General features: G+C 38.4%; 1 protein-coding gene across 1 annotated transcript in view; it reads right to left on the bottom strand.

Moving 5' to 3' along the window:
* LOC120538325 overlaps positions 1 to 20661 on the bottom strand; it is a 148791-nt gene extending 128130 nt beyond the window's left edge. The window contains exons 1-5 of the mRNA XM_039767789.1: positions 20600 to 20661; positions 15136 to 15182; positions 7124 to 7322; positions 3402 to 3484; positions 1782 to 2034 (exon numbers count right to left, since the gene is read on the bottom strand). Coding sequence (XP_039623723.1) covers positions 1782 to 2034; positions 3402 to 3484; positions 7124 to 7322; positions 15136 to 15165 — 565 coding nt within the window. The 5' untranslated portion in view covers positions 15166 to 15182; positions 20600 to 20661. The remainder of the gene's footprint in view (positions 1 to 1781; positions 2035 to 3401; positions 3485 to 7123; positions 7323 to 15135; positions 15183 to 20599) is intronic.
* Positions 20662 to 27063: the final 6402 nt, after the last annotated feature.

Below are 27063 nucleotides of genomic sequence, written 5' to 3'. Positions count from 1 at the left end.
AATACCTATTGATTCAACTGGCAAACCAACAAACCGTCCTTTACAAGAGCTGAAGTGGCTCTGACATACTCCCAAGCAGACCTCAAGGAGACATAATGACATCCATTCTCTAAAAGCTTTCTGCAGGAGATCATATGCAAGCTTGTTTGAATGCCAGCAGGTATCGTTGGTCAAAACAAGTCTTCTATTATTTGTTGGCTGCATCTTATGACTACACAAAAGCAGGACTGTTCTATTCTACACATCATTTCCACAAGTTATACTCCCAGCTGTGAGCTCACTTATCTCCATCGAACACTCTACACATCACAGATATAAACAAGGTTTATCCATATTAGGATCCCAACCCTCTCATGTATTTGTCCCCCCTCAAGTTAATTTATAACTATAAGCATATATGTCATACAAAAACATTTTCAAACCCACATAACCCTGGACAGGGTGCAAGTAAATCACATGGCCTACTCTCACAATTGTCCACAGTCACCCATGGCAAATTCACAAATTAATCTAACACATTTGTCTTTGGAATGAGAAAAACACACACAGACACTGGAATAATAAACAGCTTTTCATATGCAACAACCAGATGTGGGTTTCAAATGTAGGATCTGTGAGATGGCAGCCCTAACCACTGTAGCACCGCTCTACTCAACTTCCATCCATCCATCCATTTTCCAACCCACTGAATCCAAACACAGGGTCACGGAGGTCTGCTGGAGCCAATCCCAGCCAACACAGGGCATAAGGCAAGAACCAATCCCGGTCAGGGCACCAACTCACCGCAGTCTACTCAACTTGAAGCCTTGAAATTTATGAATTAAATTAATTTAACGTTGTTTAAGGCAAACTTTAAAAAGCACAGCAGAATAAGTCAGATCCTGAATGGCTTAGGGCAAGTTAGGACAGAATGAGCAACAGCCAAGTTGTCTAACATTAAAATATTGACATCTTTTGAATCGGCACGGTGGTGCAGTGGGTAGCGCTGCTGCCTCACAGTTAGGAGACCTGCCCGGGGTATGTTTCCTGCCTTGTGCCCTGTGTTGGCTGGGATTGGCTTCAGCAGACCCCCGTGAACCTGTAGTTAGGATATAGCGGGTTGGATAATGGATGGACGGATGGACATCTTTTGAATTGTCATTGATTTTAAGAAGAAAAAAACAATAAAAAACGAATTCTAATAGTTTGGAACATGTAGCACAGAAAATTTGAAGTTTATCCCTGGAGTAAACACAGAACATTACTTCAATACAATTTTATTTTTTGTCTCTAAGAATAAATCAGAAGCACATTTTAAACAAATCTTTATACATATACAGTATACAGTATATATATCTTAACCTATGTGGTTTGTAGTGATAGCCAATAAAAAAAACCGAATGTCCTGTTTTCATGCAAAATGTAGACCAGACAGACAGACAGACAGACAGACAGACAGACAGACAGACAGACAGACAGACAGACAGATAGATAGATAGATAGATAGATAGATAGATAGATAGATACACCCCTGTGGGGAAACTCACTCCAATAGTAACACAGAACACTGCCATAATGAAAAACAGAGGATATGAGGTGTAAAATAATATGGTATGAAAGACCATTTATACAATACTATACACAGAGTACATAAAATAAACAAATATACTACAGTATTAAGTGACTGATGTATAGGGATGAATAGAGAACTCAATTCACGATTCAGAGCACTCTTAGGAACTCTTAAATCAGATTTAAATTAAGAGTTATAACCAGCATTATTAAAACACAAAACAACTTACTAAGCTCTTCCTCAGTGGCAGGAAGGTAATAATCAACCAGCTCCTCGGACAATGTGAGTACGCTGTCAAGTCCCAAGACCAATGCTTTGCCAAACCTTGAGCCCAACAGAGTGTTGACCCGAGAGACTACAGTTGTTTTTGTTGTTTCCAATGCTGTATTGGTTTGGACCAATGCACTGTCGATCTTGCTGTTGAGTTGCTCCTGCAGGTTGTCCATGGTAATATAGAAAGCACTTTTCAAGTGGCCTGCCACCTGCAGATAGAAAATTAATTTATCAATTACTTTTATGTACTGCTTTTATAACATACACAAAGTGTTTTACATAGACAGTGGGGAACCACTATTCTTTTCATGCAGGTGTCAACTTATAACAACATACTCGTAGCAAGCAGTGTCTTCACGCAGCTGCCGATCAGCACTACGATCAGCTGGGCACTGATCAGCTGATGCTGGTACATTACTTTCATTTTTGATCACCAGATCATATGCATCAAAACCGGAGTGCTATAAGTCAGTGATAATACGCAAAACGTTGTCTACGGAGTATTCTGCTTTGCTCATTCACTTCGCTCTCTTGTCAGATCCGCCTTTAGCTCCAGCGGCCGGCAGCTGTTCTGCTGCCCAAAAAATATTCAGCACTCGAAGAGATAATTATTAAACACCACTAATGTGCAGAAACCATCTAGATGATGCGATGGCGGCCATTCTTGTCCTAGTACACTTACCACATATTAGCTAATAGGTGGTGAATGAGTTAGACAGATAGTTAGCCAAATACAGACGGGATGATTAACTGCCAGAATGTGCAAGGCTTTGATAGGCAATCAATATATTGTAACTTGTGGGTTTAAATGCTGCTACTGGAAAAACAAGAGTAATGTAACCAATTGAATCTCTCCAACTTTGTAAGACACCTTAGATAAGGGTGTCAGCCAAATAAATAAATGCAGTTTAGCCAGAATATTAAGAAGCACCCTACCCAGTGATCATTTATGTCAACTTTTATGCCTCACTTAAAGGAAGGTGCCAATTTTTACAGCATAGTGGCCATTGGGGCACTGGGATCCATACACAGGCCACAGGATAAGCACCTCATGATCGTCTCACCAACACCTCTTCGAGCAGTAAAACAAACTTTCCCTAGGTGGTCCCGCATACAAGCATTGGCCGGTCCCAAACAGATCACATATAATACTGATAAGAGGTAAAACTATTTCTTGCAGATGAAAAATAAAATAGAATAATCTAGTGGAGCTTTAGTGAGACTATAAATAGCCAAATGAATATCTTAAATACAATATCGTATTTCTTGTAGGCACATGTTTCATTTGATAGAGAAACTTAACATAGTAAATCTATGCTGTAATACAGTGCAATTGCTTGCATATGCTTTTCCACAAATGACAACAGGCATGTTAAGTGGCCTGATCAGAATCACTGGTGCTACCCTTGTGGTTTGTAACCCAATACCTAAAACACACTCACTTTCTTATCAAATTCAGTTATTTATTTCTGGTTATAAACAGTACAATAATAATTGGTAGTCACAATATATATACCTTTACATCTATGAAATATTACCAATGACAGCCAACCTGGAAGCAAAACACTTTCCCTACCTCATCTGCAGTCTGATTGAGGACAGGATACTTCTCTTCCAGCTGGCTGAGCCCATCACAAGCATACATATTTACAGCCGTGACTAAAGAAAGAAGAGTAAAGTAAAAAGTAAACACCATTGAAAAAGGAGTTCAGACTTATTTAGTAAGAGTAGAGCCATCACAGAGTAGCCCACTTCCATTGTGTATGCGGAGAACATAAAAAGTTTGTAATCATTGATGTGACACTGCAGTTTTTACCGTTTAGTTTAATAAATATAAAAGAATGTGACAAGCATGCAATCACCTACTAAGGATGCTTCTTTGACCTTTCTTGATCCTTATATGAAAGAGTTTTTTCATTCATGTTTCAATTTTTTTGCTCTCATTGTTACATGAGTGTAACAATTTTTTGGCCATTAAAAATAAACAGACATATCTGTTGGCAGCAATGTGGTTAGGGGTTTGAGCTGCTGCCACACAACTCCCTAGATTTTGGGTTTGAATATTCGAAGTCTGGGACTGGAGTTTGTATGTTCTCCCTGTGTTCAGGCTGGGTTTCCTCTAGGTGCCCCAGTTTTTCTCAACAAAGGCATTTTGGATGGGTTAACTGTGCACTCCCTATGCGTTGTCACAGATTGCTGGGTTCCTTACCCGGCCGGGATGCATAGAAGGACCGGAAGATGGCACGTATATCTTCCGGGCCACAAGGGGGGCAACCGCCATGGATTAGGAGAGGACCATGAGAGAAGAGGAAAAAGGTTTTAACTCGTTGGTACCTGTGGCCACCCGCAGTTGGTGCCTTAAGCCTCGTGGAACCTGGAAATAGTTACTTCCGCCACACTCGGCAAGATGGTGGAGGAACCTGCCAGGGACGCCTGGAGTGCTTCCGGTGCAAAGGGCAGCAGTTCCGCCACACTAGGAAGTGCTGCCGGAAGGACGTCATCAGCCACCTGGAGCACATCCGGGCGGGAATAAAAGGGGCTGCCTTCCTACAATCAGAGAGCTTGAGTCGGGAGTGGGAGCAGGACAAAGCTCCCAGGAGGAGTAGGAAGACGGCCACTGAGAAAGAGGGGTGATTATTGCTGAGTGCATTGTGTTTGTGTTTGGGACTGTGTTCCTCTGTTTATTTATGATTAATAAACGTGTGAATTTTATAAAGATGTAGTTTCCGACTGGTGGTGTCCGGGCAAGTCTCACAGTGTGTATGTATGAGTGTGTGTGGTTGTGTGTATGAGTGTGTGTGTTATAGGACCTGCAATAGAGTGACACCATCTCCAAAACCTTAGCTGTAGTGATGCTGGAATGGGCACCACTCAACCACCACCTTGAACTGGATTATGCAGTTCTGTTATGTTATAACATTACTTTTTTTTTTTTTTAAACTGCTCATACCAAAATCCTTCTATTGCATTTATTCAGCTCAATTTGCTTTTCAAAGATACCTGACAAATGTAAGAATAATTGAATAGCACAAAAAAAGAACGTGTGACCACAAGGTTTAAAAAGAAACTAGACCCTCCTCTGCCGCCTCCTCCTCCCATTTATGCAAATATCTCCAGGTGGAATACATCTACTGGTAATTGCTGCAGAAAAACAAGTCACCGGTCTCCAGAGCAACAGGGCGATTTTCACATGAGTCTCCATGTGCAGGTTTTCTGCTGCTAAGATAGAACAGGCTAACATGAGGGGCTGCATATGCCACCTGGACACATGAAGGTACATGTGAAATAGAGAATGTCCATCCTGTCTGCACAAACACCCCGTATTCTCTGTCTGAGAGGTGATTTGCCTTTAGGCTCATCACATGTCTTTTGAAAGGGCAACTCACAGTAGAAGTAAATGATAGCAAGCGAGGCAGGCAACGTGAGAAAAACAAAAATGTGTGAGACCTGATGGCATTATCCAGACACATGTGATATTCGATTTATTTTAACTTCTCCAGTTATTAATGCCTTAAAGTATTTATGTTATCAACACTGTTGTTTCTGGCTGTTGCCTGTGAGGAGTCTACACATTTTTCATGGGTCCGTCTCCATTTACTCTAGCTTTCCTCCCATACTCTAGAGACACACATGAAAGGTTAACTGGCTTCTCTAATGAGCAAGTATGAACGTATAAGGGGAGTGTGCCCTGTGATGAATGATGTCCCTGTCCAGGGTTGGTTTTTGCCTGGAATCAGCTCTTGTTTCCCACAGACCTGACCCGGTAAGCAAGTTATAAAAAATGAATACATGCACAGACTCCACATGTTTTCACAAATACTTCAGCTAATTTCTACATTTAGAAATCTAATAAAAATATTTGCCTTTCTTAACGAATAAATGTTAGCTTCCCTCACCATTTTATTTAGAAAACATCTATTTGTTATCGGACCACTCAATCCAGCTGAAGCCAGAGCCTATGCCAACAACATCAGGTAAAAGGCAGTGTGGCAGACAACCAGGGATCCTGCAAAAGCGGGACGCCTGGAAGAAAGATGGACAGGGATATTTTTCCCTGGGCACAAGAGGGCAGCCCCCCTGGAGAAATGGAGCTGGGAAGCTCAACCCTGTAGGGACCCGTGGCCACCACCACCAGGGGGCACCTGGACGGTCCTAGAGCCCTGGAGGACAGCATTTCCACCACACCAGGAAGTGCTGCCGAACCAGGAATTGTGTACGCCCGGATATGGAAGACCATCACCGAGCACCTGGAGCACATCCGGAGCGTGATAAAAGGGGCCGCCTCACTCCCTTCAAGGAGCCAGAGTCGGGTGGAAGAGGATGGAGCTTACAGAGAGGAGTGGGGGGTGGCCTGAAGAAAGAGAAAGGACTGAGTAGAGTGTGGTATTTTTGTGCACTGTGTTGGTGTTGTGTAGTCTGTAACTAAACAGTGCGTGTTTTGTACATTTGGAGTCTGTGTCTGTCTGTGCCGAGGCTGATCTTTCACAGCAGGCACAAACCCTCTAACTGGACACCATTGCATTGCAGGACCAATTCACATACGCCCCCCACCCACCATTCATACCCAGTCAATTTTAAATCACCAGTCAACCTAAAATGCAAAACTGGTGTATCTAGGAGAAAACATACATAGACACCAGAAGAACAATGCAGACTCAACAGAGAAGGGTGAGCAGCCTTCAAACCTAACCACTGTACCATCATGCCACCAAAACTAATTACAGTAGGATTAATTTCTAATACTGTTACTCTCCAAAATAAATATCTGCCACTAATCATTTTACTTGAGCATATAATTGCTGTACATTCTGTGATCATTCACAAGCCATTACCAATTTTAAATGAATACAGATTTGATGAAAGGAGGGCACCAACCCCAGTGAGTGGCTATTCTGTTTTATGATACAATATTCCCAAGAACACTCCCAGGAGGGTGTTTCCCAAGCAGACTTTGCATGTTGCATGCATTGATGTTGGGGTTTTTACCAATGGTCTCAAAACAATTGTTATTGATTTAAATTTTCATTAAGAGACCCTTCTAGATTGATGTCTCCTAACTTAGGGAAAACGTCACACTTTGTTGGAAGAATTTAAAGAGCAAAACACTTGTTGCCAAATCAGGGTGGGTAAGAAAAATACTCTGCCGTGGTGAGTAGTGAAGCTTAATGGGCCAAATGCTGATCTACAGGCCCAAGGTCTCATGTTCAGTGTCCATCACAATGAGCCAGCCACAGGACTAACCATCAGTCCACTCTTAAAACACACAATCAATAGCATTCAAGGTACTGGTGGACTCACTTTGCGGCTCCAGTTGTACCAGGAGAGGTGTGGCTTGTTCAGTAGCCACTTGTGTCATCGTCTTGACTCCTTTTTCTGCTATGCTGAACACAGAGGTCATAAGAGGATGAAAGCTCTTCACATCTATGTAGGCTGATGCCACAAGCTGCAGTGTTGTGCTGAACAGGGGCAGGCTGGTAACTCGATCAACTGCATTAGGCTAGAAAAGAAAAAAACACTTTAGCTGAAGAACTGCTTAGTAGTAATTGTTTAGCTTTGTTAAGACAAACAATAGTCAAGCTGGAGGGAAGGATATCATTCACTAGGACATCTGACAACCAGTGGGGATGGCTCGCTGACAAAATCACCAACAGGTTTTATTTTGCCACTGGACTGTTTATCAGATTGGGGAGAAAATACATCTGTAATGTCTTGACATCCTTAACTGTAAACTGTGATCAACAGAAAAGTGGGCACTTACAAGATTTACACACATTTTTAAACATAATGCAGTTACTATACCAAAAGACTGCAAAGTAGTACAATTTCTCTGAATTACTTTTGCTTAGGTGTTCTGTTGAGAAGAAGAAACAATGGATTGCCTTTAAAACTAAGTGGCAAACTGGAGCAGAATAAAATAATAAACAAGAACAAATCCATCCCAACAAAATAAATATATCTCATCAACCTTCCTCTGTTCTATTGAAGCTTTTTTCCAAATCAGTGCAGTTTGCAGTTGGAGCAGAAGCCTCTTAAGTACATGGAAGTCAAATCCACAGCACACTAGCACAGATCCATCCATCCATGCACTCATTTATATCCTGACATCTTATACAGTATTTAATTCAGGATGATGGGAAACTAATGTCTGTCCAAGGAAGAAACTAGAAGGGCTCTCCTGCACACACAGGGAAAGCAAAACCCAAGTCTGCCAAAGAAATCCATACGGCCCTGGAGAGAATATGCAAACACCACACAGGTGGCAACCATGAGATGGTGGAAAGGCATTTTTGCCCCTTCTGCTCATCTCTTATTTCACTTCAGTTTAAATCTGCTTTTCTAGATGACTGTTGCAATAAGAACATCCAACCTTTGTCAGCTCCACTATGATGAATTTTATCATAAGCCACTCCAAAGACAAACTTACTCCAGGATGACCATGGTCTGCTCTGGGTCTTTACCTAGTGGGCTGTATACATCCACATGCATCTTAACTACATGTCCAAAACTGCCTCAGTGTCAATGAGCTTGTCACTCCATTATGGAAAATGAGCCAAGCAGTTCTGTGCAGGAGCACAATCTCATTTTTTGGTAATTACTTTTTCGGTTATAATTGACTGTGGACTTGCCAGAGGGTTATTTTCTCTAGGGGTTCATCTGACTGGAGTTTTTGCTTTCCTTTATTCCTTTGTCAGCTGGCCATAATTCATAATTCAACATTTAACTCATTTACAAATTATGTTGGGCTACATTTACTGTATGTTAATCAGTTTCAAACCACTTTGTTTCCTGTCTGCTTAAATACATCACTGTCTTCATGTGCGTAATTAATAGTTTGTAAACTTTGTACTTGCATTTTAAGTAGTGACAAGCACATTCATCAATTCAGAAAGATTTTATTTAGGTATTGAGAGAGGCAGAGACAGAATTGTAAATAAATTAATAGTATTGAATTCTGCTATAGCATGCTGTGGAGGTCAGGCCAAAGAATGAGTATATGCCATAGATTTAGAAAAATACTGTTTCAGGTAATAATGTTTCAAAATGAGTTACCATTCTGAATTAAAATAAAGTCCAATATTTCATTTATGTAGATTGCATACTGCAATGGGGCCCTTCCTGCCCCACAGAAGTCAGAGCTCAAGCCTTGATTCCCAAACACAGCCATTATTATGATGTGTTCCTAGAGTGAAAACCATTGAGGCCTCACAGTGATTAGACATCAGCTTGATTCTTGGCTGAGGTGCTTTCTTAATTGAGTTTACATGCTCTGTATAGGTTTAAAGTTGTTGCCTAAGGGGGTCTAAAAAGCATGATCTTAGTTCTATTAGTGATTTTAAATTGGCCTGGTATGTGTAAGAGCGAGCCCATCAATGTGTGTACTTATAAACAACAGTGTCTGGCTTTCGATCAAAGCAATTTATGAAATTTTTAATTTTACTACTATTAAGTGGAAATATTTTCAAATTAGGGCGGTGGCGCAGTGGTAGCGCTGCTGCCTCGCAGTTAGGAGATCCGGGTTCGCTTCCCGGGTCCTCCCTGCGTGGAGTTTGCATTTTCTCCCCGTGTCTGCGTGGGTTTCCTCCGGCACTCGGTTCCTCCCACAATCCAAAGACATGCAGGTTAGGTGGATTGGCGATTCTAAATTGGCCCTAGTGTGTGCTTGGTGTGTGGGTGTGTTTGTGTGTGTCCTACGGTGGGTTGGCACCCTGCCCAAGATTGGTTCCTGCCTTGTGCCCTGTGTTGGCTGGGATTGGCTCCAGCAGACCCCCGTGACCCTGTATTCGGATTCAGCGGGTTAGAAAATGGATGGATGGATGGATTTTCAAATTAAGTTGCTCAATTTACATTAGAAATAAACACCAATTTCCAATTACCGTTTTTCTTTCACTACTTAACCATTTTTTCAATAGCAACCGGATAAACAGGGCATACATGGATTCCTTCTTGCTATCTATAATCTTTGAGGTATTCCAAAGCCAGCTGACAACTGAAATCCCTACATTCTGAAATAGGTCTGTCCCCAGACATACTAACCAACTGCATGTCTCATTGAAGGCACTCTAAAAACGTCCTCCCCAAAAGTCCAGACCATTACAACTGGATCAGAAATCTTACATTTCTTTCTCCACTTTTGTTCCTTATAATGCCAGCAGTATTGCCACCTTCACGCCAATTTGTTGTTCAATATAACGATCCCTCTATTCAGCACTATATAGACTTAAAAATCCCACCAAGGAGCCCCCAGCACTGCTCCTCCAAGGAGGACATGTCCACTGGTTTTAGGGATGTGTTGTCGTGTCCCTTCCACTTGTTCATGATAATACCAGTTGTTAAGAAATGAGAAATACACCATCTCTCTTTCTTGAATCATGTAATAGTTTTTTTTTTCCCAGAATCTCTTTTAGGTTACCTGCAAGTCATTTTTAATGGCCTAACATAATTTACCTTTGGGGTTTTCTGTCATGGACACAACTTCTTAGTCTACTTAGTACCTTCTGTAAAACTGTTTAAGAAAATCTGTTTTTGAACTTAGCAACTTACATCCAATCTTGGGTCCAACCAATGAGTCAACTAGTGTCCACCATGTCAGGCAGTGACCATTTTTAGTCACAGATTCATTAAGTTATTTCTACTGCCAGACATAAAACTTCCCAACGTCCCCATAGAGATAGGAGTAACTTTTGCAGAGGTGGTAGCTGAACTCTTCCTAACTAGTGTTACCAGATGTTCTGAAAATACCCTTAACAGTCTGGATTAGGCCTCTATCCGGACAACACTCTGTCTCTTTAATGCAGCTCATCACAAACACTGATCAGTTGACGTCTCAGCATGTCTCTTTATTCAACTGACTGAGACACAGAACTTTGAGGTGAAAGGACATAATTAGAAATCGCAGCAATTCAACAATTGAGTTCTCACATTTAGATCAGTTAGGCCAGGGGTGCCCACACTTTTTCAGCTTGCAAGCTACTTTTAAAATGACCAGGTCAAAATGATCTACCTACATTAAATATTATATATATATATATATATACTTAGTATCAGAGATGGGTATTAACGAGTTATATTTACTCTGTTACATTTACTTGAGTAACTTTTTAAACAAATTGTACTTCTAAGAGTAGTTTTACTGCACCATACTTTTTACGTTTACTTGAGTACATTTGTGAAGAAGAAACACTACTCTTGCTCCGCTACATTGGGCAACACTTGAATTGTTACTTTTTTTCCATTAGATAAAGTCTGGCAAACAATTTTCAATCTGCTCTGTGTAGCGTATGCTGTCAAGTTGCGCACACGCCTTCCATTGCGTCTCTAGCTCTGGTGCGAGGTTTTGGATGTTCCCCAAATCAAGGCGCTGCAGCTTTGAGGACAGATGTTGCATTTTTCATTTGAAAGCATTAACTGAGCTAATCATATTGACCACAGAATTCTCTTTTCCTTGTAGCTGTAAATTAAGCTCATTCGACATGTTGGTCAGATCGGAAAAAAATTGCCAAGTCTAGCGGCCATTGATCATTATTAGGTTGCTTGTATTCTGCATGTTTAATGACAAGGAGAAACTCCTTTTTCTCCGGCCAAGGGTCTTGAAATCTCAGCAGGAATTTTTCCCTAGCCATCTCTGCCTCAAAGAAGGCATCTTTTATCATCTCTCCATCTTGGAAGGACTTCTTATGCTTAATGATCGAGTGACTCACCCGGAACGATGCTGCAGTGTGTCTGCCTTTGCTTTTGAATTCAGCTGAGTGAAAAATGACGGCTGTCCGATTAACTGCGATTTTAGTACCCTCTCCTTTCTCTTTCTCAGATCGCTTTTTGGAAGGAAGTCAGTTTTCGTAGTTTTTATGAACAGGTTGAAAGTGCCTTTCCACATTTCCCTTCTTTGGAATAGAATAGATTAACACATCAGACAAACACACGTCGATTGTGACATTGTGAGAGAAAAAATCCTCTTCCAATTCCACATCCAGCCCATAAACAACTATTTTTTTTAAATCCCTTCTTTAGTCGATATAAATCTGAAGGCTAACTAGTTCACTTAGATAGACGGAGTTTTGCAATAGCTCACGCGTTTCATCGTGTGTGCGGGATGACCAGTGTGTTAGAAGAAAAGAGATCTCAGACTGGCCGCCCTGTGTGTCAATCAAGTGGCAAATGCCATAGGGGGGATATATGATAGACTAACGTTTAAAAAAGTTTTTTTGAACGCAACGCAATTTACCTGCACTCCCATCACGATCAACGCATTGAGCACCCCTGAGTTAGGCAATTCCTCTCAATTATGCCACTCCACATATCTTTGCTAAAACCCAGTGAACATTAAAGCTTCACAGTAAAGTACATATATAACTAGCAGATGGTATCTGTTTGGTTACGAAACTCACTTTAAGAAAGCAGAATGCTCTTAATAGTTAAGTATATAAAAAAAGGTTTTCTGAACTTTAATGCAATACCTTAACCTTCAGGTGAGCTGCAAAACTGAACCCATACTGAACCAAGTGCATGCTCGGGCAGCCTCTAATGTAATGTCAACCTGAGCCAAATAAAACCTCAATGCAAAAGGCTGACTTAAGGAGAGCTACAGTCCCTGAACATATGTTTGTATATGAGATAGATAGATAGATAGATAGATAGATAGATAGATAGATAGATAGATAGATAGATAGATAGATAGATAGATAGATAGATAGATAGATAGAAAAGAGAAAGAAAAAGACAAACTTCTGACTTGGCTGTCACAGTGAAGCATTGTGAAGACTTATTTCTGTTGGTATAAAGAAGCCCTTGTAACCTTTTTACAAACCTCTGCTGAATAAGTTGTTGGCTGAAAGTCCTCAATGTTAGTGTGTCAGAAAGAGGATGTGCAGCGTTGTTCATAATGGCACTCAGTTTTGTTTTCATTCTCTCCTTTGCTACAACTTCCAGGGGGTCTCTAGTGTGTCCTATAACTGATCTCGCCCTTTTAATTAGTTTGTTGATTTGGTGGGCTTCTTTAGAAGTGATGTTACCAGCCCAGCACATCACTGGGTAGAAAATCATACTGGCTATCAAAGAGATGTGAAGGGTGTCATATCCCACATTAGCGTAACGCAGTCTCCTAAGAAAAAACAGCCTGCTCTGCCTTACTTATATTGATCCTCTGTGTTCTGAGACCAGTTCAATCTGTCATTGATGTGGACTCCCAAGTACTTATATGAGTGCACCATCTCTACTTCTACTCCCTGAACAGTGACAGGAGCTAGAGGCTGTTTGGTGTGATGAAAGTCAATAACCAGTTGCTTGGTTTTGCTGATGTTGAGATGCAGAAAATTCTTTCGTTACCAAGAAACAAAGTTCTCTACCTGATTCCTATAGTCTGTCTCTCCCTCTTATTGATACACCCCAAAAGTGCAGATTCGTCAGAGAATTTCTGTCAGTGACATGACCTGGTATTTATATTTATAGTCGGAGGTGTACAGAGGAGGAGTAAAGGAGATAGGACTGTTCCTTGTATTAAGAACACAGAATTGTCATGCAAAATTTAAACTGTACCCCTCCATGCATCTTAATCAAGAGTCATCCCTATGTCCATAGAATTAAAAGCTTAATTTAATCCTTTGAAGCATAATTTTTATTTTGATTATTTGTCTAAGCAATTTTTTTTAACTCCAGCCATTAACTTAAACGTAAACGTTTATATGAGGGAAAAACATTTGGTGACAACCCTGGAAAGTGAGCAAATAATTCATAAAAAATACACAATACTTTGCACATTGACTACTTAATTCTTATTAAAATAGTGGTATGTAATAAAATAAGCTGTCACTAGGTGGCTATAATTTATTTTTTTCCTTTTAAATTTCAGTTTTTATAAAAGCCATTGTATTATACTATGCACTATCAAGTAACTTTCAAACTGAATCAAATATAACAGCAAATTAATTCCTTATTCAATATTCATTTTTCTTCAAATAAATAAAGCAAATCTTACTTTTGTCAATATAAAATAAGCAAAATCAGATTTGTAATTCTTAAGGCTTTTATTATAATACATGTAAAGAAATATAAACAGTAAATTCAAAAACCTGAAAAATGAATTTGTATCTGAAGACTGCCATCAATGCCTCACTACGATCAGTTACAAAATATCAGCTTGTTTTGAGAAAAAAAAAATGTTTGTTCAATGTGTAAAAAACTTACATACAATGAACAGAAAGTTTACCATATGACAAAATAACAAAATTTCTAATAACTGTAACATTTCAATTCAATGTTTTAATTTTATTCATACAGTGTTTCAGTATCTAGAACCTTATTATATACATTATTATTATATAATATATACACTTTTTCAGTTATATATTTCCATAAATTAAACAAAAACTTTTTCTTGCAGTCATGATCAATTTCAGTAACTGAAACATTCATAGAAAGAAAATATTTATATAATTTGTACATTTTTACTGTATGCTTTTCAAGAAACTTTTTGCTCCAGCAGTAAATACAAACTAAATGCCTGTAACTTCACGAAAGTCAACTAGATGTCACCAAAGAACCATTGAGAACAATTCATTGGGTCGTGGAGGATTGTGCAGAGGAACTGTCAAGGCATTAAAAACAAACTTGGTAATCAAAATTACCTAAATAACTTTGTGGACCACCAGGGCGCGTACATCCGTTCTAACCCGAAATAGACAGGCAGAGACACGAGTTCCAGCACACAATACACTTTATTTCAGAGGTGGAGCACTTTTTCTTTGCTCACACAGCACAGCATAGTCAGTCAGTCTTTCTTTCTTTCTTTTTTTTTCTTTCCCTCCCTCCTCTATTTCTCTACCACATCCATTCCTCTCTCAGTAAGCTTTGTTTTCCACCTCCCAACTCTGGCTCCTTGTATGGACTGAGGTGGTTCCTTTTATTCAGTTCCTGGGAGTGCGCCAGGTGCCTCATTAGTATTACCTCATTAGTACTAATCACTCCCAGGTGTGGTGGAAGTCCATTGTAGGACTCTGCAGTTCCCCCTGGCAGCCTCCATGGAACCCAACAGGGCTGTACCAGACTCCAAGTCCTGGCATGTCCTGTGGGAATCTGTGGTGTCACAGCCGCCCAGGAGGGCTGCCCTCTATTGTCCCCGGGGTGGTAGTGCCTTGGAGTTGCTCTCTCTCTCCCCCTGTCCTTCCATCCTGCTGGCATCCTGGCTGGGTAATGACCGAGGCCACCCGTCACACCAAAAAGTGTAATTTTTGTAAACTGTTCAGATCTTAAAAAATACATGCACTGTACATAGTGTATCTACATTATTTTTTCTGGTAGCACAAATGTCAACTTACGTTACTGTACTTGTTCTTCAAATCTGTCATCTCTATAATCTTGCTTCCTGAAAAATACAATAAAAATATCAGCACTGTTCACCCCCAAAAGCTTGATATAGAATACATTAATCCAAGATCAACAACGTGGGGAACAAAGATAAAAACAGAGTTAGAATGTTTGAAAATCACCTGTTGAGAACACGTTGATCAAACATTAACCATCTAAGGAGAAGTTAATTTGGAAGACCTATAACAATATGTTGAACAAAAATAAAAATGAAACTTCATTCTTAGTTTAACTATAATGTATATCACAATCAGTCAAGTGAAAATTTCTATCCATTTGATTTTCTGCTTATATATTTCAGAATGAGTGATTCAACCATGAGACAAAGTGTTTAAAGTGTTTGCCTGTGTAAATAATGGATTGTCTTATTTTTAAAAGCGAGATACAACTTTTAGCAACATTACCTACAAGCAGAACTTATTTTTTGTGGAATTTTGACCCTCTCCTTCTAGTTGAACACCATTTGTGGTGTCAGTGATGTGTGTGTTTTTGAGAATGAATTGCTAACTAGCATAAGGTTCTAGCAGAGTTTAGGTCTAGACTTTCACTAGGCTATTCCAAAACTTTTTTCTATCATTCTGACATACACTTGCTTGAGCGTTGGATCACCATCTTACACTACGATCCAACTATTCTTTAACTTGAGGTCATGGATGGCTTGCCTAATATTCCCCTGAATATTTCTTAGATGAATCGTAATATTCAGCAACTCTTCAATAAGGTCATGTCATCAAAATATAGAAACAATATATTCTGAAACCATGGCTGTAAGGCACCTTATTTGACCATTAGCATGAGGTTCCTACTGTAACATGCAGCAAACCTACAAACCTAACATGGTCCATGTGTGCCAAACACCTTTATTTCTTACTCATCATTCAATAGAAAATTGTTGTGCAACACTTGCACAGGTGCATTTTGTAAAAGTTGATGCAAGCCCTTGCTAGTTGACCAAGGATCCCATCCTTTGCTAATTGCCATTCTAATGGCAGAGTTTTGAAAAATGATTTTAATCGAACCAACAGAATCCACGAGATGTCTAGATGATGTTCAAGTGGTTTTTCTGACTTCATGGAAAATTTGTCCAGGACAGCTACTATTGGAAGGACTGACTGTTTCAATAATGCAGCTATGACTGTTGGTTTGTAGAACCCCAGGACAGTAGAAACTGTAGGCACTGTAAACATTTACTGATTGACACAAGTATTTTTTTTTTTCCGGTGGTATTTAGGAATATCTTTTTATTTGTGATATGACATGTCCCTAAAAACCTGACCTGACAGGAAACAAAGTATTCAATCATCCATCCATCCATGATCAAGCTCATTTAATTTAGTTTAGGGTACTGGTCGATTTTAGCCCATCCTGGCAGCATTGATGGAAAAAAAAAACCCTGAACCAAAAACCAGTCCATATAGTAAAAATACAAATGTCTGGGTCATTGTGAATATACGAGTGGATGACTTGATATATGAGTAACGTGAGAATTTTCCTCGAACATTTTTGATATTGTTTGCTGTTGTCTGGCATAGGTCACCATAGACCTTTATTATATGAGAAACTTTATCTGTTCTGCATGGAAGCATGAAATTAAATAATTTTCTCAACCATCATTATAACTTACAAAGGGTAGGTGACTTATAAAAACATAATTTTTGGCAGGAGTATCCCTTTAAGCAGCTGTCTTCTTCTTACGGCTGCTCCCATTAAACCCTTTAATTGAGCAGAGTTAGATTCACTCTAACATTTTCTTACCTCTGGGCCGCATTATTTGATTATCTAATATATGAATTAGAAACTTCCATGTGGTTTCATTTTTTTTTTGTTTGTTTTTCTTGCCTAATTATTCCTCAATCAACAGGTCTAAATTCACAATAAAGCAGAGAATACTTTTTCCACCGCATTTGTCCATTAGCAATGGCAATTGTTTAGGACAAGATGAGGTGACCTACTCAGCAGCCTCATTGAGAACAACTGAAACAAAGTCCATGTGGAGCCCTTCTGGAATTCCAAAAGTATGTACAACAATGAGCACACACCATTATGACATGGCAGGGTATACAAAAGCATCCATCAACAGAGAGATTTCAAATGTGATTAAGAAAGCAATTTACCATAAGACAACAAAGTCAATATTTAACAGTTAATTCACATGACATAGACATGGATATTGAAACGGGCTTTTGTCGGAAAGGAAGGCCATGACACAGGCCAAAGGTGTGTGCCAAATATCAGTTGTTTTATAAAAAGGAAAAGAAGGCTACATACAACTAGAGTGTAAAAATATACTCTTTAGCGCTGAATAGGGGCCTTGTTTAATAAGAACTGCTTTGCTGCACTACTTGGTCCAGACTGTTCAAATCTGCAAGTCACAGTGCTGCTCCACGACTTTCATTCAATTCACACAAGCAGCGTTGTTTACCACCATCTCCTGGTCTGCCCTGGAAGTGCACACCATTTATTGCTTTGTATTGCTTCAATAACACTTTCACACAGGATGCTTCTTCTTGTTATTATTTTTTACATTTTCTTCTTACGCAGGATCATTGGTATCCTACCAGATGACCCTAATGCCTGCTGCAGCACATATTCAATGAATTCTAAAGATCTTAATGATGGAAACAAATATTCAAGACAAATTACGTATGCACAAATGGTTAGAAAATAAAAGGTTCAATAGCAATGTTAATTAGAAATAAAAATCCAAAAAAAGAAAACATAATCTGCATACCTGCTTAATCTAATTAAGGACACGGGGACCAAAGCATATCACAGTAAATCGAATGCATAGCAGGAATCAACCCAGGACAGAGTACAAGTTCATCACAGGAACCATTCACAGACATATCTACACTTACACAGATCCAATCACAGATTAAACTAATATACACAGATTTCGGACAAATATCAGAGTACCCAAACAACATACCCCACAGACACTGGGAGAATGTGCAAGCTCCCTGGAGTTACTTCTGGTGTCTGGGATACCTTCTGAAAGTACTGAAGCTATCCCAACAGAACTCCCTTTGGTTGCTTCAGGAATCCCTGAATCTATGGGTCAGAGTTTTGGTGCCCTTGGTGGTTCTCCTGCAGCTGTCCACTATAAAATGTTTTGAGGGCTCATATGCCCAATGCAGAAAACCCTGGGTTTAAACCCTATGTCTGAAGAAGAATGTTTTATGAAGTTCTTCCACTGCCCCATTATTATGGACTTAGTATGATATTAGAATACCTAGTGGTTGTTTAAACATACTGGTACTGTGAGGAACTGTGCATTTACCACTGTAAGTGCTTCTTTTATGTCATTCCCCTGTGCTATAGTCTCCTTACACCCTTTCTGCGCCTAACAAAATTCTTGCCGACAAAGCTACCTGTTATAGGAGGGTTATATGAAAGTTTAACTTAGTACATGTACTGTAGCTGCAACCTTTTATATAGTATATCTGTATAACTTCTTTTTCTAATTATTAAAACATTGTTATGCTCCCTTTCTCTAATTTAGGATGGCAGGAGTCTGGAGACCCAGCACCCACAGGGTCTGATTTGGAATCAATATTTCACACAATTGTCAAACAATGTGGTACTAAAACCAGAGTACTTAAAGGAAACCCCACAGAAACAAAGGAAACATTTGCAAACAACACATGGGCAATGACCAGGTATGGGATTTGAACCCTGGATCTGTGTAGCAGCAGCAGCAGCACTACACACTGCACCCTGTGTTGTCCCATTAAACAGGATCATTACCATTGCTTATAAGAAACATGTCACCCAAAAAAAATCTCCATATAAAAAAACCCTTAAATTGAGGTATTTCAATCAAAACTGCTTGTTAAAATTACATGGTTAGACAATGTACATATATGTGCATAACTTTCAGGTGCGTTTGGCGCATTTCCCAGTTTTTATTTTCTTCATCTGAAAGTCAGCTATTACATTTATGTGTATTGAATAGTGTGTAACAATGAATCATATATGTGAGCTGTTTGTATTGGGTGTTCTGCCCAGCATTTGTCTCACTTGCATTGGGCATCCGAGCGGCTGTCAAACAAGTAAAACAATGAGGTATGTATTGCAACTGCTCTCAAGGTAAAATTGAAATAGTAAACTAATTTAGAGTTGAAGTCACACAGAATGTTTGTCTTTTAAGATGGCCAAGTTTAGAAAGTTGCCAATGCTTTTCTATGTGAAATATAGAGATTTTAAAACTTTGCATAGTGTGATCTACTCGAAATAGCTGAACGAAAACTGAACTGTCTCAACAAAGTTCTTTGAAGAACAACTAAACTGGTACACGTAAGGCAGTAGGGACAGACAGACGCTTTCTCAATAGGTGCTTTGCAAGTTATATGTGACTTAACATTAAAAAGAAACAATTAAGTGTTCTGACTCTAAAAGGTAAAAAATTAAGGTAAAAGAAGTTTGTTCCATTAGCAGCAGGAATTGGATACTAATTAAGAACGTGTCTTAAAATCTGCAGCCACTTCAGCAATAAGTGTTACAAACTCAAATTGCTGAGACATCAAATTATTTATTTTAAGGTAAAGATTACATAATTTGACTTATTAGAAACACTATCAGAATGAAAAAAAAAATCATTTTTATGATCTCATGGTTATTATATACTGAAGAACCCCAATATCAAATTGATTGTAATTGTCATTTTCTTATTGAACCAATGAGCCAATTTGGAATCGCCAGTTAACTTACACTCAACATCTGTGGAGTATGAGAATAAATCAGAAAAAACAAAGGGACTGAGTGCAAGCTCCAAATACAAAATGACTGTGTGTGGGATTCAAAACCAGAACACCAGATGCATGCTAAGCACTGGACCACCATACAAAGCTGTAATGACTGTGGTGTTCTAGGAGGAACTTTTGTATTCAAGCCACAAATGTTTAAATAAACCCTGTCTATAAATTTAATAGAACAACTCAAGAACAATTGTATTATCAATATGAATGTATGATTTGAGCCGTAGCCTTAGTAGTAGTAGAAGTAGTGTTATTATCATGTGTACAGAGTCTGGTGAAATGTATTTTCATGATTCGACCAACATGTCACATACTTCACTATTTTCAGGTAAGCATTTGTGGCCAAGTGTAGTTGGCAATTGCCACAAATTGTGGACACCACCGTTCTTTCAGTAAAAAAAATTCTAATTGCATTTTTCATGCAGATATTGCACTGAAAGAAAATTCAGTCACTTAGCTTTTATTACCAAAGGATGAATTTAATTCTAGAATAGTTGTCTTTTTAGGACCAATAATATTTTTTTTTTAAAAAGAAAGTTTTAGAGCCTGTATTTAGCAAAATTTAAAATGTCTGTTTCAAATCAGGTAGCATTACAAATCTGTCGAGTTCACAAAGTTATGATAATGTATAGAGGAGCTCTACATTTCTTTAACTTACCTATAAGTTGTTGTAAAGTTGTTTAAGCTCCAGTTGTCTCAGAGAGATGTTGGTTTTACCAGAAGTGAATTTCTGATGCTGTCTTTCCAAGGGCTTAGACCATTTATAATCATTACTTGGTTCTCAAACATGTGATCGTGTTGCTCAACTCATGAAAGATATGGAAATTCCAATAACCAAAAAGAATGCATGGACAATTAAATATGATACAGTTTCCATGAAAAAAATAACTTTGTAACACAATTCACACAAGAAGTAAATCATAGGATGATTCTGTTACTATAGATGTTGATTTAAAGTAAAGTCATCTGTTGTTGTTTACAAGTAAGAGGGGAATGCAGGAAAAGTTAAATTAACAAATTGTTATGGATTATGTATTGATAGAATGCCCAGGGAGGAGCTGGATGGCCAGCTGCTTTGGCTCTTTTGAGCCCACAGAGGTTTGTTTATCTCTGTGATACAATTAGTGCTACTTTGTTTTCCTTGCTGTCAGTTGTTATCATCTTAGGCTTCTGGTTTGTGCTGGCTGACTGTGACCCTTAAATTGGATTAGACAGCTTCAATAAATGAATGATTTTTTTATTCCAATGAAATTATGAAACAGAATGGAAGTTAATCCAAAAATGTGATCTTGTGTTGTAATTAAAAGATATATTGATAATACAGTAATGCATACTTCAGATCATCCTTTATAGTTTGCTATACTATAAAAAAAACAACATTCACATACCAAAACAATCCAAGTGAGAGTCAGATGGAACCTCAGCCTATCCTAGCAGCACTAGGATCAAAGCAAGAAACAATTTTGGACACGGTGCAACTTCATTCCATGTGTACACCCACACTCACATGAGGAAAATGTAAAAGCACCAATTTACACAAGTTTTGACCACCTGGATTTGCGCAGTTTACCCCATTCATCCTGATAGGTCCTCTCAAGCTCTATTAGAATGGATGGGAAGCATCTATAAACTGATATCTTCAGTTCTCTCCACATATAGTCTATGGCATTGGTCTCCAACTCCAGTCCTGGAACACTACCGACACTGCAGGATTTCATTCTAACCCTTTTTTTAACTAGTAACCAATTGTTGCTGTTAATTAACCTCCCTTCATTTTAATTAATGTGTTTTTTAAGACTCAGTCCTCCAAATTGCTTCATTTTTTTCCTTAAACTGTACTTAAACAGAAAGTCAGTCAGTCATTGTCCAACCCGCTATATCCTAACACAGGGCCACAGGGTTTACTGGAGCCAATCCCAGCCAACACAGGGCACAAGGTAGGAACAAATCCTGGGCAGGGTGCCAGCCCACCGCAGTCAAACAGAAAGAAAATGTGAAATTATGACCTACAGAAGACCAATTACCAAACTCCAACCAGTTTCTTAATTAGAAGCGAATTCTTCTTGTTAACAAAACCCATTATTTAATTTCAAGTTTTGTTAGTGCTCTCATTCTGCCACAGAAGTCATTTCCAAATTTGCTGATTTTTTTTATTTTCTAATATACGAAGTATAGGGAAAGTATTGTAATTCTATGTTGAGATTTTGATCAACTTCAATGTTTTAGACCGCCCTGACTTTCTCGGATACAAAGTTTAGAGAAAGAATTGGAATCCTCCAAAAATTCTATTTCGAGATTTTCATGAATCTCAACATTTTAGATTTCCCTGAGTCCGAAAATAGCATTTTTGGAATTATGTCTGTGCGTCTGTCTGCGTGTGCATGTAAACATGATAACCTGAGAATGCTTTCACTTAGGCCAACCAAATTTTGCATACAAGTATTAGGTACAAAATGTTGCTTTCTATCAACGTTTGGGCTATTTCTGCTAACTGGAAGAGGTACTTTACCCGGAACATAAAACTCTGATTTTTTTTTTTATTCATTCTGCTGCAGAGTCCAATTTATTCAACTTTACTTTTATAATACAGTAATTGTTCAATATTATTAATTTGCTTTGTTGTTAATGGTTCTTTAATGTACGTAATATAAAAATACAATCATTGTCTTGCGGTTTACTCCTCAAATATCCATCCCCATATCTGAGTATATGAGAGTCTAGGGGAGACCAGTCCCGATTTTTTCTAAGAATACCATCAAAATGTTTTGCAGACCTGAGCAGGTCAAGATTACTGAGACTTTCACCTTTTTTTCTTTATCATACAAGATACTGTAATGATGGACACAGGTGACTACTCATGTGTTGGCTTATTTTGTATCTCATTATTGTTTGACTGCTAATTAAAAGAAAAAAGAAACAGTGAAGGGCAGAGTCTTAAATAGCAGGTCAATTAAAATTAAAGCAAAACAGTTAATGAGACACAAAAATGTTCACTAATTTAAAAAAAACAACGTAAACCTGCAGCCATTGTAGCACTCTGGAACTGCAGTTGGAGACCTCTGGTCTATTGGGTGTAAAACTGGGCTTTGGATGGATCGCTCATCCATAATCAAAAGATTTGGCCTGAAGCCACGCTAGCATTGTCTTGGCTTAATGCTTTGGGTCATTATTGTGTTGAAATGTGAATGGCCACCCCAGTCTGAGGTCGCATACACTCTGGAGCAGGTTTTCTTCAAGGAACTCTCTGTATTTGTCTGCATTCATCCTTCTCTCAATAGTGACCAGTTTTTCTGTCCAAGCCACTGAGAAACACCTCCATAGCATGATGCTGCCACCACTATGGTTCACTGTAGAGAGGTATTAGGCAGGCAGTGAGCGGTGGCCAGTCCTCACGAGACATAGTGCTTGGAGTTCTGCCCAAAAAGTTCAATTTTTGTCACATCTTTATCCTCATGCTGTCGGAGTCCATTCAAGTGTACCATCATATGGCCTTTACTCAAGAATGGTTTTCTTCTAGCCAAGCTCCCAAAATGGTCAGCTCAGAACAAAGGTAACCACTGCACAGTCGTTCACACAAATCTGAATGAGCATGACTGGAGCACAGCACACTATACTGCACTGTAAGTTATTTTTGTAACAAAACATTCTTAAACCCATTCTACCCAATTCAATCTCATTAGCACGACAAGCAAGGAAAAAAAAAATTTGTTCTGAATTTCATAAAATTTCTTGTAACTTGTTCATTTGCACTGCAGCTAAAATTAACTATGAAATAATCTTGAAGCAGTGCACAGCATTAGTATGCTAGTCTCATTAGAGGGACTTTAGCAAAAGTGGCATTTGTTTGAAGCTTCATGTTTTGAAGAGAGAAGGATTAAGAGATACTAATTATTATTTTCATGTTAACTTATATAATTGTTAATTAAAGTATGAATGCTAATCATGATGTAGTAATTCATGCTGCAAAACTTAGATGTTGGAAATACTGAAAACCTCAGGAAGAAAATTAGAAAATCAGTTTTCAGTCTGGAAGAATATATTTGGGTGTGATGAAAAAAATAAAAACACAAAAATAGTCCAGTTCTAGAGTTTCCACCCTTCACAATAGAATACATACTTGTATATTTACTAGCAGAGTAAACAAATGTTTCTAGAAATTCCTATATTAATTGATTGACAGAGAAAAAAAGAATGTAGCAAACAAAGCATAGCATCACATTCTTAAACCTGCTTAATCCAAATTCAGGTTTATGGGGAGCAGGAGCTATCAGTAATGGATACAAGGCAGTCCATAGCAGAGCACACTCTTGCACAGGATCAATTTTGAATCTTCAATCAACCAACATGTCAACCTAACTTTCAAGTAGACAGGCAGAACAAACAAAATCCACATGGACAATGACAGATTCACTAGAATGATTGATATGTGAGGGAATAGCACTAATCAGTGTACCCCCTTATTTCCATGAAAAGAAAAATCAATCTTTTGCAATTATTACAAAACAGACTAGTAGCTTTGTTCTCATTCTAAATTGATCAACATGCCATATAAAGCCATCCATGAGAAAATGAACAAGTTTTGTACCTGATACCTTAAAAAAAACTATACTTGAGATTTATAACCATTAGAAAGACAAACTCCAAACTGCATACACATGCTAGCAGAAATAATTATGGATGACAGAATATCAGTAGATTGGGTGCATGAGAGGGTAAAAATATACATAAATTAATGTTCTTTTTGTTTTATATCAGAGCCCATACATAATAGCTTCCATTCTGTACACTGTATACTATTCACCCAGAAACTTGCTAAACTCAGCTTCCTAAACTCTTAGACAAATGGCACTTTATTTAAATCATTGTACATTGTCTTTAAATGTGCCAAGCATAGAAGTAACAATGGTTCCTAGTTAGGCACAAAGAGATGTATGTTGTTGGAGGGTCTGGGAACAGTGAGGAGTAATGACGATCCAGAAAACTTTATGGAAGCAATACTCAATAGCGGTGGACTGAGACAACTGAGCACCTTTATAAAATAAAGACTATATGTTTAAGTGCTTTATTTAAAATAAGACACACTTGTTCTCTCGCTTGGAGAAGCTTCTTGAGCACAAAGTTATACAGTAGGTAATCCATGATCTATGTTAATTGTGAAAAGATTATGTTTTGAGTATTTGCTGCTTCAGTCTCCAACTCCCTGTCGGTTGTAGGCATGCCTTTCCTAAAGTGGAGCGTTACTTCATTAAATTTAGTCATTGTGTTTATTTATGAAGAAATGCTGAAGAGAGCAAATGTCTGCCTGTATGAAATGTACTGTTTGAGTCACACCACGTCATAAGGTCCGCATAAAGCTCCACTGCTTACATTATTCTGTGGTCAGTTAACATCTTTATCCAAAAGGCATTTTATAATATCAGGATGCATTACAACTGTTTACAGATACACTTTTCACTTTGGACCACAGGCAGGTTAAATAAATGACTTGGTCAAGGTTAGACAATGTGGTTGAGGACAAGAAAGAACAAGCAAACTAAGACCAGTGCCTTAGCCACCACACCATATTTAACAATTCACTAACCATCTCATTTGAGGATCATATAGGATTAGGGCTTGGGGCTTTTAGGGAGCTCTGAAAAATACATCTGACACATTTAACTACTATATTTTATAACTCCTAAAGCCTAACACACAGGGGACATACCAAGCATTGATATTGAACTGGAGTTCAAAATGTGGGGAGTTCCTCATTCTACACAAACAAGACACATGATTTTAAATTGGATGGAATTATTTAATACATTTCAGTTCTCTACAGAAGTCATTTTTATTTTAGTGATGCCCATCTTTTCTGATTTGTAAATATGACAGTAGCAAAACTGAAGGAACAGGTACTATATACAACTTGGCTTGTTCCCAATATCAAATCATATAGTTGAGCTATTAAAATGGTAAATAAAATTCTATCCGCTAAAGAAAATGAATGCAAAATGAAAACGTACTGTACAGTATATAACACTTTATGTTATAGAGTATAAAGTGCCATTATACTATGTTCTGTAATGGAGTATTACCAGTCTGTCCACAGTCAAAGCTTTACATGAGCTTGCTGCTGCTTCAGTCAGCTCTCATTCTCTACAGAAATAAAGTGTACCTATAAAAGAATAAAAAGATTACAGTACAGCAGGTGGTCAATTTTTGTGGCCTACCTGTCCTTCTAGTACCTGACTGCTCAATCAGTGATGCCATTACATGAGCAGACATTGACAATTAAAGCGGGTACCATCCGATGCATCTTTGAAGGTGGCAGGTGTTAACAGGAACACCTGCTTTGCTGGAGTATTAATGCACAACAGTCTTACAGATATGTCGAGAATGGGCTATCAACCAGATATCCGGGCAAAAGTCCTGTGAGCAAAAACAGAGTTTTTATTAAAGCTGCCATCATGTTACAAAAGTTTGACAACACATGATACAGAAACATCAATTTACAATGTAAAAAGCAAATGAGAGGCCATATGTGAAATACTGTGTGCTGTTTTCCTCTCTGCATTATGAAAAGGAGAATACTGTGACAAAGGAACTCCAGAAAAAACTATTATATTTACTGTAGTGCAGGAGAGAAAATAATAAAACTGAAGTTAATTAATATATATGCACAATAAGAAAGCATAAGATGATGATGAGACATGATAGAAGTATTTACAATTCTGAATAAAGGATGTAAGGAGAATCTTCAGCAAGGACACTGGGGTAGAGACAGAAGCTTTTTAAGGGTAGAATTTACAAAAATATTACAATTAATTGGTTCACACAGGGCCCTGTAGATACATGAACCATGTTACACAGTGGTTTTATGTTTGTAGAATCACAAATAACACGTACCACCAAATCAACACGGGTTAGGATAAATGTCAAATAAAAATTGTTAACAAAACCATACATTTGCATTAAAAGTCTTAAGTTATCTGACGATATTTTGTTAACATGATGCTGCAAACTTGTGCAAAATCACAAGAGGCAGGCAGAAAAAGTCATTTGAACCAAGGAAACAAAAGTCCTCCTAAGTATGCTTTTCCCAAAGAATTCCACAAACATACTAAAGACAACAAAGACCAAGTA

The sequence above is a fragment of the Polypterus senegalus genome, chromosome 1, assembly GCF_016835505.1.
Source record: "Polypterus senegalus isolate Bchr_013 chromosome 1, ASM1683550v1, whole genome shotgun sequence".
Taxonomy (NCBI): Eukaryota; Metazoa; Chordata; class Cladistia; order Polypteriformes; family Polypteridae; genus Polypterus; species Polypterus senegalus.
Note: the sequence above shows the minus strand (reverse complement) of the source record. Positions and strands in the feature narration are given on the sequence as shown.